Below are 13,683 nucleotides of genomic sequence, written 5' to 3'. Positions count from 1 at the left end.
TTTAATCCTTTCTCCAAAAATTAGCTTATTATTTGAATCTGTCACTGCAGAAGCGCTTGGCAGTATCTGAAACAGATGGGGGTGTATTTGTCCTTTTGAAAACCAGTTTCTGTTGGTCTTAGTCTTTTTATTTCTTTCCCAAAACACAATGCAGAAAATAAAAATGAAGAGGCAAAATAAGGAAACTTAGAGTTGTGCAAAAGGGTCTTGCTCCCCCCTCCTGCCTGCCCCCACACAAAGAAGGGCATCTCCTAAACCCTCAACTCCCACCCCATATGTCCCACCCACTGCCTCCAGACATCATCTAGACAAGAACTTGGAGGAAGCTGATGGTGAGTATCTCAGTCTGCAATGTTGGGGGTGGGATGGGGACCCTTGATCATCTAAGGGGTAAAGTAGGAAGAAAAGATGTACCTAATTCTCCTCTAACAAGGAGTCAGCATCCGAAGTCCTGAGGTCTCCAAAGACAGTGGGACTGTAGAATATGTGAGACACTTCTACAGCCAGCCCGACTAGAAACTAAGGGCATTTGCACCCATCCCCAAGGCTGGCCCAATAGCCTTGGGTGGCGGGGAAGAGAGGGAGACCATGGGCAATTGTGTTTCACTGGGCACTCAAGACTCTCTGCTGTCAATCTAAAGAGATGCCAACTTGAAGGGACCACTGGACACCAGCAGATTTTTCCTCCCAGGCTTATTCTAACTTGTTCCTCCCTCCCCTTCTGTAGATGGTACTCGGGGAGGGACAAGATATATTTTAGGACTCAATCTAGTCCAAACTTGTTTTAATTTTATCCAAAGTTACCCAGCAGAAATCAAGATTGGAACTCACCTCTTGACTGCCTCTCACCATTCTATCCTTCCTTTATATGGGAGTCTCTTTTAACTCTGCCTCACCCATCCCCACCCCAGCAAGAGCCATGAGCTTCCCAGCTCAGCTCAGGCCTCCATCTCAATTCATATTGATCACGGGGGTTAGTGCTCAACTGAATGTGGTACTGCATTATATGAAACCTTCTTAGGATGACAATTAGAACAGTTTCTTCCTACTTAGCCCACATTTTAGCCCCTCCCCTACCAACCTTCATAAGATAATTAGCCCAGGTTCTTTCCTCTGGATAATGTTTTTAGGGTGTGGGGTGTGGGAGAGATCTCTGGTGTAAGAAAATCTGACACTGTGGTTTGTTATATAGTAGGTATATTGTATATATGCTGATGCAATCAGAGGAAAAAAAAACAGTGCAAATACAATTACAGTTCATAATACTTGGTTTCAATGCCCCCTGGGAACTGTTCTGTTCCTCAGCTACCTCCCAGTCCCCCAGCATCCCCCACTTCCCCCAGAGTGTCAACCTAATGCTGGGAAAGGAGGTGGGGCAGCTGGGGTGGGGGGAGGGCTCTGCCAAGGCAGTGCTGGTGACCTGGAGGGGCTGCTCCAGGGTGGGGAGGCAAGGCACAGTTGGGGGGGAGGGGGGGCATCTCCAAAGCGGGGTGGGGATTTAGGGGAGCCAGCTGCCAAACTGGCCTATCCCCTTGCCCCATCATCCACAGCCCTGCCTCCTAACCCCCAGAAACCCTTTTGCACGGATCATACACAAACGGGCACAGTACAAAATGACGTAACACAGTTTCACAATATCCATGGCTAGGGCTTTTTTTTCCACTTTTTTCATGTTTTTTTTTTTCTACACAATGTACAATTCTTCCTTTTTAAATGGATCAAGAAATAGCTTATATACACGAATGAGTCCTTGTTATAACATCTCGGCAGCAAATATCATAAGCTAATGAAGATCTCATTGGGAGAGGGAACCTGGTCTTGGGGAAGAGGGTAGAAGGGAGGGGAGAAGGGTTATGCTTTTAGGATTGGGGAGGATGGGAAAGAGGGATCAAAAGTAAAATATCAAGAAGCATCTTTACAAAGCAGTTCTACAGCTAATTCCTTTAAAAAGGGAAAGGAAAGGAAACCAAAGCAGGAAAACACTTATCTGCATCTTTAAAAAAAAAAAAAAGTTGAGAAAAATAGGAGGGGAAAGAAGGGAAAGAAGAAAAAAGAAAAGAGAAAGGAAAAGAGAATAAAAGAGCAAAACAGGGAAGAGGGAAAAGAGAATAGAGAAATTTCTACCATACATTACATCCAAAATGTGGAAAAAATACTTATTCCAGGGACAGGTGGGGGACTGGATGCTATGGTCAATGATAAAATAAAAATGGGACCTCAGTGCACACTTCTTACTTTCCATCAAAGGCCTTTTGCCCCAAATCCATCCCTAGCTTCTGGGGAGCAGGCGCTGCCAATAGCCTGCTGGACCCAGTTTCCCCCAAACACCTCTGGAGTTTAGTGTAAGGAGAAGCCATGCAGGACTGGTGCACCCCTCATACTACCTCCATATTGAGCTCCAGGCTTCAGAATTAAAGGAAGACTACCAGAATAAGAGGTATTTTCTCCCTTCCTTATGATAAGGGATGCCCTAACTGAAGGACCTCAGTTCAGTGTCCACACGGTCCAGGACCACAGGGATCTTAGATAGATTCTTGTGACTTAGAAGCTGTGGTGATGGGAAATTACAAGGGATCTTGGAAGGGGCAAGTGGAGACAAAAGAAATCAGTGATGAAAGGGAGAATTTGGGGGGGGAAGGAGGAGAGGAGAGATGGAGGACTAACACTTTACCATGATTCAGAAGACCATATTGGCCAATCCACCCAACACTAACCTCTGAAGGAATGGGGGTGGGGAGGGTAGTAGGGACCAGTGAACAAGAACCAAACCTCAGCCAATAAGCAGAGGATCACAGATCTCTATGATAAACAAGCAGCATCTGTAGCTTGATCTTGAAGAAGAGAAAAAAGGAAAGTAGGGAAGACATGCTGCATTTCTCCCTCCACCATATCACATCATTTCCCTCTCCCTGGAAGTAGGTACTAGACTAAAGGTCTGCCTTCATGCAAAATCACCTTATATACCCATTTCCAAGGCCAATATAGTGGTAGCTGGTTCCTACGGTAGGGAGCTAAACTCAAGGCTGGGATTGCCACCAGCCACATGGTATTGCACATTCTTTTCCTTACTTTTAATCTCAAATGACACACCTGGGCACCTTGTACCTCTGGGCTGGGGGAGTTGGATACATGACAGAAATGGCACTTTATCATGTGTTTGTGTCAGGGTAGAAGGTGGAGAGGGGAAGGAGAGGCTAGAGAGACATGCCACATGGCAAGATGACATAAGAAAAACATTAAAAAAAAAACCTTCCAATTTTGTGGAAGAGAGAGTGAAAAACAAAACCAAACTATTCATCCAGTGCTTTCAAAGCACAGAGAGCAAAGAAAAGATGTAAGAATATATATTTATATATATATATAGAATTTTAAAATAATCCCAGAGCCCACCCAACACTATTCCCCCCACCCCCACCCCATTTACAGTCAGGGGGTACCACACACCCCATCAGACAACACTCGCAACAACAACCCCATCACTACCGGTTACTAGCTTCTAGCTTCCAGATCCTTTCACCACCAGGGAGTCCAGACACAGGCTGTATCTTTGCCCCTCTATTAAGTGCTCAATGGATTTTGGGGAGAAGGGAGGAAGAAAAAAAACCGGGGAAGGCCCGTGGGGCCAGTACAATCACCCGAAATGGCACAGGGGTGTCAGGAGTGGGTGGAGGACCAAAGCCTGGTCCCAGCTCCTTTATCCCTATTCCAAACACCAAAAACCTTTTGGGGGAATGTGTAGTCTTTTCTTTCTTTCATTAATTTTTAAAAGTGCCTTTTTTTTTCAGGGGGAGGGGGGCATTCTGGCTGGTTTTGGAAGCAGGTCAGGACCTCACACTCCTTCCCCATGCCTTTCTTTTGGGCATGCTATATTTAGGGGACCTCTGGTGGTTTATTAGAGCTAGAAGGGTGTGTGTTTGAGGGCAGCACACCTCAAAGAAAGCCTGGCACCTTCCCTGCCCCCTCAATCCAAAAGGTGCGCAGATTGGGTGCTAATTCCTCCCCCCATTCCCAGAATGACATTGCACAATTCAATTCATTTTCTACATTAGTAGCAATTCCCAAACAAAACAAAAACAAAAACAAAACTATTAAAATTCTGAAAATACTTTAAAAACCAACTTTAGATCTCAGAAGCAGCCTCTGAAGCTGGTTTTGAAGTGAGTCATTTGGCTTGGTGCAGTAACAAATTTGCCAAGGGTATAGTCAGGATGGGGCTCCCCACCTGGGTTGGAAACCTTTCCTTCCTTTGCCCTCTATGTTCAGGAGGTAAAAGGGAGAGAAGCCAGACTGCAAAGTGAACCAACCTTACCTTCATGGAGAAAACCCCTTCTGTTCTTCCTTCCTCCACAACTATTCCTCCTCTTTCCCAATTTACTCACTCCCATTCCAACTTCCAGGTCCCCCAGTCAAATTCTGCTTGGGGGTCAGATAATGCCTTTCACCCTTAGTGTGGCTGGGGCTATAGGCAGAAGGGACAGGTTAGGATGACTTTAGTGGACTGAAGTTGGGCCACCTAACCTCAAACAGACTCCTTTCTTTCCAATGGAGTCAAAGATTATCCTTGCTCCTGGTTCTTATTGTTCAGAGGCCACGACCTGATAACAGTCCTCCCTAGTTCAAAATCTTGCCCATGCTTTCCCACCCTCACTAGCACCATGGGTTAAGTACTATGGGTGCTGTGTTTTAAAGCTTCTCCCTTCCAAAGCACCTGACCCTCATTCCCAGAGCCCAGCTACAATGTTCCCCTTTCCTAAGAAATCCTATGCCTCAGAGCCTGGAGGTGCCATTCTTCCTCTTGTGTTGCCACTAAATTCCACTGATTAAACGTATTCACCCCCTAACCAGCCTTAGTCACCTTATGCCTTTTGGCTGGAGCCCCACCCCCATGAAGAAAACCACTGCAATGCTCCTATCACTTAAGTGGATATCTTTGTTAAAAATAGAAAGAAAAAAAAAGGAGAAAGAAAAGGGTTTAACCGTCCATTGAACAAAAAGGGAGGACACGAGACATCATTAAAAATAATAATAATTATAGCATAAAAACAAGCTTCAGAAACATATGTCAGAGGGCACAGATTCTCCCTGGGACCTCACTCTGACCTCTAGTGGGGTGCAGATCCACCTCTCACTATCATAGAAAACTGAAGAGAGAAGAAAAGAGCGGCAGAGGAACAGATCGCTGCAGTGTGGAAAGAGGGGAGGTGGCAGGGAGGGGCATGAGTATGTGTTTTCTTGTTGGTTTCTTTTTTTTGTCTTCTGTTTTTTTTTTGTTTTGTTTTGTTTTCCGTGTATGGTAGGCACCAGTACAGGCACTGCATGCGACGGAAGTTGGGGGCAAAGGGAGAGAGGGAGGGAACAGAGGGGTTCAGGGTTGGGGCGGGGCAGGTGGAATAGGCGTTATTTCTGTCCACTGATGGACTGCGATATAGACCGGGGTGGGATCATGTCTAAAAGGTACTCCCTCTGTCGGTCTGCCAGGCTGGGTGCTTTGTGTCCCCCGATGCCAGTGTTCAAGTAAGCAATATTAACACCTAAACGCAGGAGACAAAAGGGGGACAGGTGTTAAAGGATGAAGGAGCACCTCCTCTCCCACCTCTCCCCTCCTTGCCCCTGCCCAGGCAGAAAGGTCTAGTTTGCCTGGTGCCAGTCTAGACTTGTCCAGTTTTATCTTAGTAACAACCTTCCCCTTTAGGTGCAATGACTCTGGAGGAAGAAAGAACTTCTTAAAATTTTATCTTGGGATAATGAGCAACGTCCTAGAAACAATGGGATGGTTACTTGGGAAACTGGCAGTAAAAGAGGCTGAAAAGCCTTATTTGGGTGGGTGGGGACACAGGGGAAAAAGAGGACGAGAGTTACATTACAAAGATATGGATGTTGGTCAGTTCCATCTTGATTTTTGGCCTCGGATTGTGGGAGTATCACTGAGCCATCCAGCTTCTTCTCACATACCCTACTGTCTTGCCCATATAAGCTAGAGAGTTAATTATCAAAGGGGCATTTGTGCTTTAACAGGGAGCAGCAGGCACAAAAGGGAAAATTTTTCTCACATGGGCTATCTAGACCCTATGGCATTGGGTGCTCTCCAGACAAAGCCCTGGGCAGATCCCAGAATAATACCTCTTTTTTCTTTCCCTTACCTGGCATGCCAAGGAGGCCTCCTGCCACAGACAGCTGGGGTGCCTGTGCAAAGTTGGAAAGCATGGAGCGGGCAGATGTGGGGATGCCACGCTGGAGGGTGCTCTGGGGCTGTGGAGCCTGTGGGCATGAGGAGACAACAGATGACTAGATGATCAGATGGTAAGATGAAGAGATGGTAAGGGGGAGTCAAGATTATAAACAAAGACTACCTTCCCAAGTGAGAGTAAGTTCAAGAGTAAGGATAAATATCTCATCCCCTGATTCTGCTGTAGTATTAATGGTGCAGTCATAAGCCAAGAATGCATACTACTAAGGGAAATAGGTAACTGAATGCCCAAGCTCTCTGGTAAGAGAAGATACAAGGCTGTTTCCATCTCGGCTAGGAATTAGAATAAGGTCACAGCTGGGGATCTTCAGTTGTCACTCTGCAATACAGGTGTGGTATGTAGGTAGCAAACAGAAGGGATGGGGTGGGGTGGATAGGTAGTATAGGAAAACAGAGGGTCACATGAGAAGAAAAATAGATTCTCACCTGCCGGAGCGTATGGTGTCTCATGATGGTCTCTTGCTTACTGACACTGGACACAGCTGGAGCCGTAGTAGGGGAGAGGGCTGCCTGCTGCTGTAGTCGCTGTTCAATTTCCTGCCAGGAGCCAACACATCAACTTAAGAGAACATACTCAGTCTTCTAACTAGGAAACCCAGGAGCCTTTGCTGCCTTTCTCTTAAAAGAGCCACATCAGAGACCAAACTAAAGGATTTTGCATACTGGGTACATTCAACTCCCTCTTCTCAGAAGAACTCAACTGGGGAAGAGAATGGCTAGCTTGCTGCCCTGCCTTACCACAGGTCCTTTTCTTGTTTGGTGCTGCTTTTGAGCAGACAGATGCTGGAAACTGGGTAGAAGGGATGGGGCTGGCAGGTGTAATTAGAGCTGGTGAGTCAGTAGGAAATTATTTTTGACTTGTCCCTTTGCTACAGTCTCATTTTTGGGTAAACCTGTGAATTGGGTCCCAACTATACAAAGTAAAAGAAAGTCTGGAGAAACAAAGGGCACAAAAGGGGGAGGCTTCGTCTCTGATACTTGTTTATTTTCCCTGGTCTTCCTGACATTCATTCACTGAATTCTGAATAATAAAGGTGGAAAAGGAAGCATGATTCCAAACTCTATGACATGCTGAACTCACTGGCCTTGAACTGAGCCTAAAATGTTTTCCACAAATTTAAGATACATTTACCTCTCTAAAGACCACTTGGCTTATGACCAGCTTTTCCCCTATCATCCCTCCCTCCACTGCTGACTATAAATGACCACTTCCTTTGAAGAAAAACATTTATGGTACAACGCGTATGTCCCATTCTTCTTCATCCTGAAGAAAAATATGGAAATCTCTCCCAAAGAAGAAAATGAGGCAGACAACAGAAGGGGCTTATTTAGGCTACAAGGAGAGCCAAGGTCAAAGAACAGAAAGCCTCATGCCTTCCAAGCTCCAAACTCTATTTCCCATTACTACCTCACAGTCAGAAACATTTAGATCAAATGGGGCAGGGGAAGATGAAGAGGCATTCCCACCCAAAAAAAATTCCAACCCCCTCCCCAAACTTTAGATTATGAGGTATGGTTCTCTGAAGGCTGTGAGGAAAACATGAATGATTACAAACTACTGGAGTTACGCTCCCCCCCCACTCTCCCCAAAATTTGTGTTTAACACCCCAAAATTTGTGTTTAACACCCTGGGCATTCTAGGTGTCTGAGCTAGAGAAGGTCACTTACCTGTTCCTGCTGTAGGGCTTTGACAAAGGCATTCTTCAACCGGTTAGTATGCTCAGCCTTTAGGGCCTTCTTCTGGTTGGAGGTCATGCATTGCTCACACAGAATCTTGCCATTTTTCTCTTGCTTCCAGTGTGGGGTAAAGTCTGTGCGGCACTGAGCACATACAAATGGCTCCACCCGCAGAAGTGAGGCACAACCTTTGCCTAGATGGCACCAAGGAAAGTGTTAAGTAGGGTGACCCATTCTCCTTACCATCTTGCTCTTTCTGTTCCCATCCAACTGTTATTTCCCATAATATTTCTCACATCCCAACCTTTCTCTCTACTCACAAGGACACCATTTTAGTTCAGGAACTCACCTGGAGTTCATTTTTCACCTGGACTATTATAAACCTTTCTATTTGGTCTCCTTGCAACCACCTTCTTTCCTTTCCTCCACATCATTGCCAAGTTAATATTATTAAAGCTTAAGTATGACCATATCACTCCTTTGCTGAAGAAGCTCTACTTGTTGCCTCTTGCCTCCAGGATCAAATACAGACTTCTCTAATTTCTAAAACCCTTCCCAACCTAGCTCCAACTTACCTTTCCAACCTTATATACTACTCCTGTTCCTAAACTCTATGGTCCAGCCAAACTGACTTTCTTGCTATTTCCCATATATAGCATTCAATTTTCCATCTCCTTGCCTTTGTACTGGTTGTCCTTCGATGCTTGGAATGTACTCTTTCTTATCTCATCCCTAACTTTTAGAATCCCTTATTTTCTTCAAAATCTTGCTTAGACATATATTTTTCATGAAGCCTTTCCTGATCCTCCTCTCCCTTTCCTCCCACCAAAACTTGCAGTATTTACAAACTTGTTGTCTCCCGATAGAATTTAAATGTGCTGAGGGCAGACACTGATTTGTTCTTGGTATTATCAGCACCTAGCACAGTGCTTGGCATATAAAAGATGCTTAATGAAATGCTTACTGATCAATTCCCAGCAGTATTAAAATTCTGGTATAGGCAAAGAAGAGAAGCTTCTGTATCAGTGGGAGTTAAATGAAGCCCATTTAACAAGGTGAGTACTTTGGCTCGTAGCCCAAATTTTGGTCAGTGAATGAATTTCATTCCTGATCATCTATATCCCAATAATCTTTTTTTTTTGGTGTGTGAGGCATTTGGGGTTAAGTGACTTGCCCAGAGCTAGTGAGTGTTATGTGTCTGAGGCTGGATTTGAACTCAGGTCCTCCTAACTCCAGAGCCTGCTTTATCTACTGTGCCACCTAGCTACCTCTCCAACAAGCCATTTTTTTAAAAATTACCTATAAATGAGGGCAACTGGGTGGCACAGTGGATAGAGCACTGGCCCTGGAGTCAGGAGGACCTGAGTTCAAATCCAGCCTCAGACACATAACACTCACTAGCTCTGGGCAAGTCACTTAACCCCAAATGCCTCACAAATACATACATACATAAATGAAAATTACATATAAATACTATTGAATTCCAGTGTGGATTCCCCAGCTATGCAGAACACCTCCAGATCACCTCACTCAGAGTCATTTGATGTCTATAATTCCCTTTTGACATAGCACCAAACACATTGTCACACAAAATTAACATCAAAAAACAGATTCTAAGCGCTGAAATGTGTACGTACTTATGGCATTTAATAAAAAGAACCATGTAGATCTAAGTCCCTGCCTTCATAATGTTTACTAACTTGAAAGATACACGTAGAATACATACATAAACAGAATAAAAATACTTAAAATAGGCATAGATTTATATCAATGATTTTTGAAGATGATAAATTACCTCATTCAAATGGATCAAATAAAGTAATATTTGTAAAGTGATTAGCACAGTGCCTGGCACATAGTAGATGCTTAATATATGTGTGTTCTCTTCCCCTCCACATCCCTGTGTAGTAGAGTGTTGCATTTTGAGTACAGGGGGTAAAGTACTGGGCCTGGAGTCAGAAGACTTGAATTCAAACCTAGCTCCAGATAATAGCTCTACTGTCCTGGGAAAGTCACTTAACTTCAGTTTGCCTCAGTTTCCTCAACTGTAAAATGGGGCCAATAACAGTATCTACCACACAGGGTTGTTTTGAGAATCAAATGAAATAATATCTATAAAGCCTGGCACACAGTAGGCCCTTTACCTACAGGAGGGAGAAAAGGTACTTAATATACACTAAACCACAGTTTGCTCACCCCAGACACACATCCCAAAATAAAACTGTCAGACTTGGAAGTTTCCTACAGAGTGAATGGGGAAGTCTGATGACCTTACCTTGGCTGTCAATGACACTCTGCACCACCTCCTCCAAGCCCACCATATAGATGAACTCGCTGTTGGCTGCACTGGGCAGGAAGTGGAGCAGAGGGGCAGGAGGCTTAGGGGGTGGGATCTCCAGCAGTGTTTTTTCCAGCTGCTTACGAAGGGCCAACTTAGCTGCTGCCTGTGAATTGGCTGCATCAGTCATGGCACTGGGACTGGGGAGTGGTGAAGACACTCTGTTAACAGTCCCTGGCTGGATGTGAGAGGCAAGGTTCATATAGATGGCAGAGGATGTTGTGCGCTGGCAAGGGACAGAAGAACTTGACTGCTGGAAAGGAATAAGAAGAAAGGTCAGTGACAGAAGAAAGGAATTCCAGTTCTTACTGTCACTATTCCCTGGCAGAGGATATTTTCTTACTATGACATAGGCTGATCAGTAACTACACTGGGCCCAAAGAAAATGGGAGAATGATAATGTCTACGGGCTAAAGTTGGCACCAGAGCTGCTTAAAGGACTATGCAGAAAAAAATTTCTAGGACGAAGAATGTCTAGCTTCCTCAGGTCAAATGTCTAGACACTACTTCCCTAGATTTCTCAAGAAGGTTTACCTCAAGGCTTTGCTGGGTGGGCTACTAATTCCTCAAACCGTCTCTTCCCCCTAACTGGCATCTACCTTACTATCAAAAACTACAGCTGAACCCTCAAGTCTTTTCTGTAATGCTCTCCAAGTTCAGTCCAAATTATCTCTTGTTTATAAAAATGTAAAGTCTACTCCTTAGCCACCATGGGTAACAGGATCTCTACCTGTCCTGTGTAGTACTCTTACCGGCTGGTAGTTGATGGCGGGGTTCATGTTGGGTGTGGTGGTACGTACGAGGCCAGGTTTGGGTGGCCCTCGCTGGCCCTGCAGTTGGGCAGGGTTTGGTGCAATAACTCGCTGTGACATCAGCATGTGTGGAAGGGTTGTGTTGGTGGCTGAGCGGATGACACTGTGACCCTAGAGGAGGCAAAAATGAAAGAACTGAATCAGAACTTTGGGGGTTTGAGACAGGAAGCCTCCCATAAAATACTCCTTAGGAGTAGCTGAAGGAAAGCTTGGGAGAGGTACCATTAGATTATTCTAACTAGATATTTTTTTCTACATTTTTCCCCCGAGAAAGAGTGTGACACGTCACATTTGAAAATCTTGCCTTGGCATCATGGGAATTTGCTTGACCTGCTCAACATAAGATTGTCCCACCCCATTTAGGGAACAGCTAGCCTGAAAGTCCTATTGTTTAGTAAAGAACAAGCCCTGCAAGGGTTCACTCATTGACCCTATTCTTTATTTTTTTAATTTTTTGCTTTTTTGGTGAGGCAGTTGGGGTTAAGTGACCTGCCCAGGGTCACACAGCTTACTGGTCGTATTCCTATATAAATCTAATGGCACTAATAGAACTCTGCTCTATGGTAATGTTCCAATCTGGTCAGTTCCTCCCCTAATCCTTTCACATGCCCATAACCTCTGATGGGATTTGGTTCCTTGGATCCAAATATGCTGCTATACCCATATACCTGCAATGTTCTCAGGTTTTGGGGCTCCACTCCCTGAGCACCAGGCCTGGAAGGAAGCTTGGACAGGCCCTGCTGTCCTACATGGGCAGGAGATGGCTGGACAATTGATGCTGCATTTTGTACAACTGGGGTCTAAAGGAAAAGAAAAGAAAATACATATTTAGAGATGGCCAGGACCTAGAGAGATAGATAGTTAGCTACCTGGTACTTTTTCTGGCACTAAAATGACAATCACTACTGACTGAGGGACAGACCAAGGTTCACCAAGTTAAGGGTTCAGATTGAATCTAACTCTTTGGAAGGAAGGAAGGAAACAAGAATTTATTAAGCACTTACTATGTGCTTTATGAATATCTCATTTAATCCACACAACAACCTGGGAGGTAGGTGCTACTATGATCTCCATTTAACAGCTGTAGAAACTGAGGTAGATAGAGGTTAAGTGACACGCCAAAGGTCATACAGCTAGTAACTGTCTGAGGCTGGACTTGAACTCAGATATTCCTAATTCCAGGCCCAGCACTTTAACCAGTATGCCATCCAGTTGCCTCAATGAACTGCAGATATTAGAGATCATAGGACAAAGGATGAGTGAATATACTATAAGCTCTATCAGAGTAAACAATGCACCTTAAAATTACGAACTTAGAAAGACCTTAGAGGTCATCTAGTTTAATTCTCTCAATCTATTGCTGAAGCCCAGAGAGGTTGTAAGAGTTGGCCAGGGTCACTCACACAAGTGCTAAGTGGCAGAGTGAGGACTTGAACCCATATCCTGACTCAGGCAAAAATTATTGTTCTTTCAAGAGTACCGTGCTGCCCTACCACCCCTCCCCAATAAACAAGTTTTTCTCTTTTAGCCATGTCCCAGCCCCTTTCCCCAAAGAGAACATTACCTTCTGAACCACATTCTCCTTCTGTAGCTGACTCTGCCTTAGTTTCTTCAACAGTACCAGTCTGGCTTCCTCTAGACGTAGCTCATCTCTCAGCTGCTTAATAAGTTGCTGCCGCTCTTCAATACCTTTCCCCTGAGGAAAGGTAGAAACCGTCAGTCCTGGTACTGTGATCATAGACTCCCTTTCCCTGGCTAACAACTCAGACTCAATTTACTTTGAAACTTTTACCCAATGTATCTCCAATTCATTAACTAGAATAGTAATTCAGGGGAGAAAGCATATTTAAAAAGGAAAAAGTAAATTAAAAGGTTAAAAGTGACACTATGCTTTATCATCTAGAGTCTACACTAGTCAGTAGCGTTTTGGACACACCTCCTAGTCCAATAAGAGTCAAAATTATTGCTAGGATTTTATTAGGTGTCCAGGGATACCTGATAAAAAGTGAGAAAAAAGAAAGAAAGGAATGTAGAAAGAGATGTTTTTTACCTTAAACATCTCCAAATTGGCTGCTTTCAGTCTCTCTTCCATTCGGGAACTGGAACGAGGACTGGAGGCTTCATTGTCAGAAAGGACAATGATGTCAGGGGAGGGAGTCAGCCGTCCCCGGTCTGGCTCACTGTATAAAACAAGACAAGAAAAGGACATGGGGTTGAAGATCAAGGTACCCCCAACAATGAAGGCTCACAGGGAAGCCGAAAAATCCCTCATCAGCACTGAATGAAGAAACCCAAGGGAGTTTTGGTGTGAGGGGTTGTCTATCTTGCACCACCTAGAAGAAAGCAGTGACAACCAAGTACCAGGAAATTGAAACCACTAAGGGGTAAAATGAGGCCAGTTACCTGCAATAGAGGTGATGGCAGAGGCTTAGTTGAAATACCTTTCCCGCCATACCAAAGGCCTCTTCCATTTTAACACTCCTATTTACTCAGCTTGAGAAGTGGGGAAAGGAGATGAGTGCTTTTATCACATGAGTTTTAAGTAAAATTCTTTCAAATAGTTTTCCCAAACCTTAATTCTAGGGTAAATTGGCCTTAAAGAAACTACT

General features: G+C 44.4%; 1 protein-coding gene across 2 annotated transcripts in view; it reads right to left on the bottom strand.

Moving 5' to 3' along the window:
• Window positions 1-3,395: 3,395 nt before the first annotated feature.
• The window catches only part of LOC114049995 (transcriptional repressor p66-beta), a 104,402-nt gene continuing 94,114 nt past the window's right edge, over window positions 3,396-13,683 (bottom strand). For both annotated transcript variants that reach the window (XM_027871492.1, XM_027871493.1), the window contains 9 exons: window positions 13,125-13,254; window positions 12,639-12,770; window positions 11,743-11,874; window positions 11,015-11,185; window positions 10,200-10,515; window positions 7,916-8,118; window positions 6,674-6,784; window positions 6,141-6,258; window positions 3,396-5,531 (listed from right to left, as the gene is read on the bottom strand). In XM_027871492.1, the coding sequence (XP_027727293.1) occupies window positions 5,398-5,531; window positions 6,141-6,258; window positions 6,674-6,784; window positions 7,916-8,118; window positions 10,200-10,515; window positions 11,015-11,185; window positions 11,743-11,874; window positions 12,639-12,770; window positions 13,125-13,254 (1,447 nt within the window). In that variant the 3' untranslated portion in view covers window positions 3,396-5,397. The remainder of the gene's footprint in view (window positions 5,532-6,140; window positions 6,259-6,673; window positions 6,785-7,915; window positions 8,119-10,199; window positions 10,516-11,014; window positions 11,186-11,742; window positions 11,875-12,638; window positions 12,771-13,124; window positions 13,255-13,683) is intronic.

The sequence above is a fragment of the Vombatus ursinus genome, unplaced genomic scaffold (assembly GCF_900497805.2).
Source record: "Vombatus ursinus unplaced genomic scaffold, bare-nosed wombat genome assembly UNPS02014798.1, whole genome shotgun sequence".
Lineage (NCBI taxonomy): Eukaryota > Metazoa > Chordata > Mammalia > Diprotodontia > Vombatidae > Vombatus > Vombatus ursinus.
The sequence above is the reverse complement of the archived record's forward strand: the minus strand, read 5'-3'. Positions and strand labels throughout refer to the sequence as shown.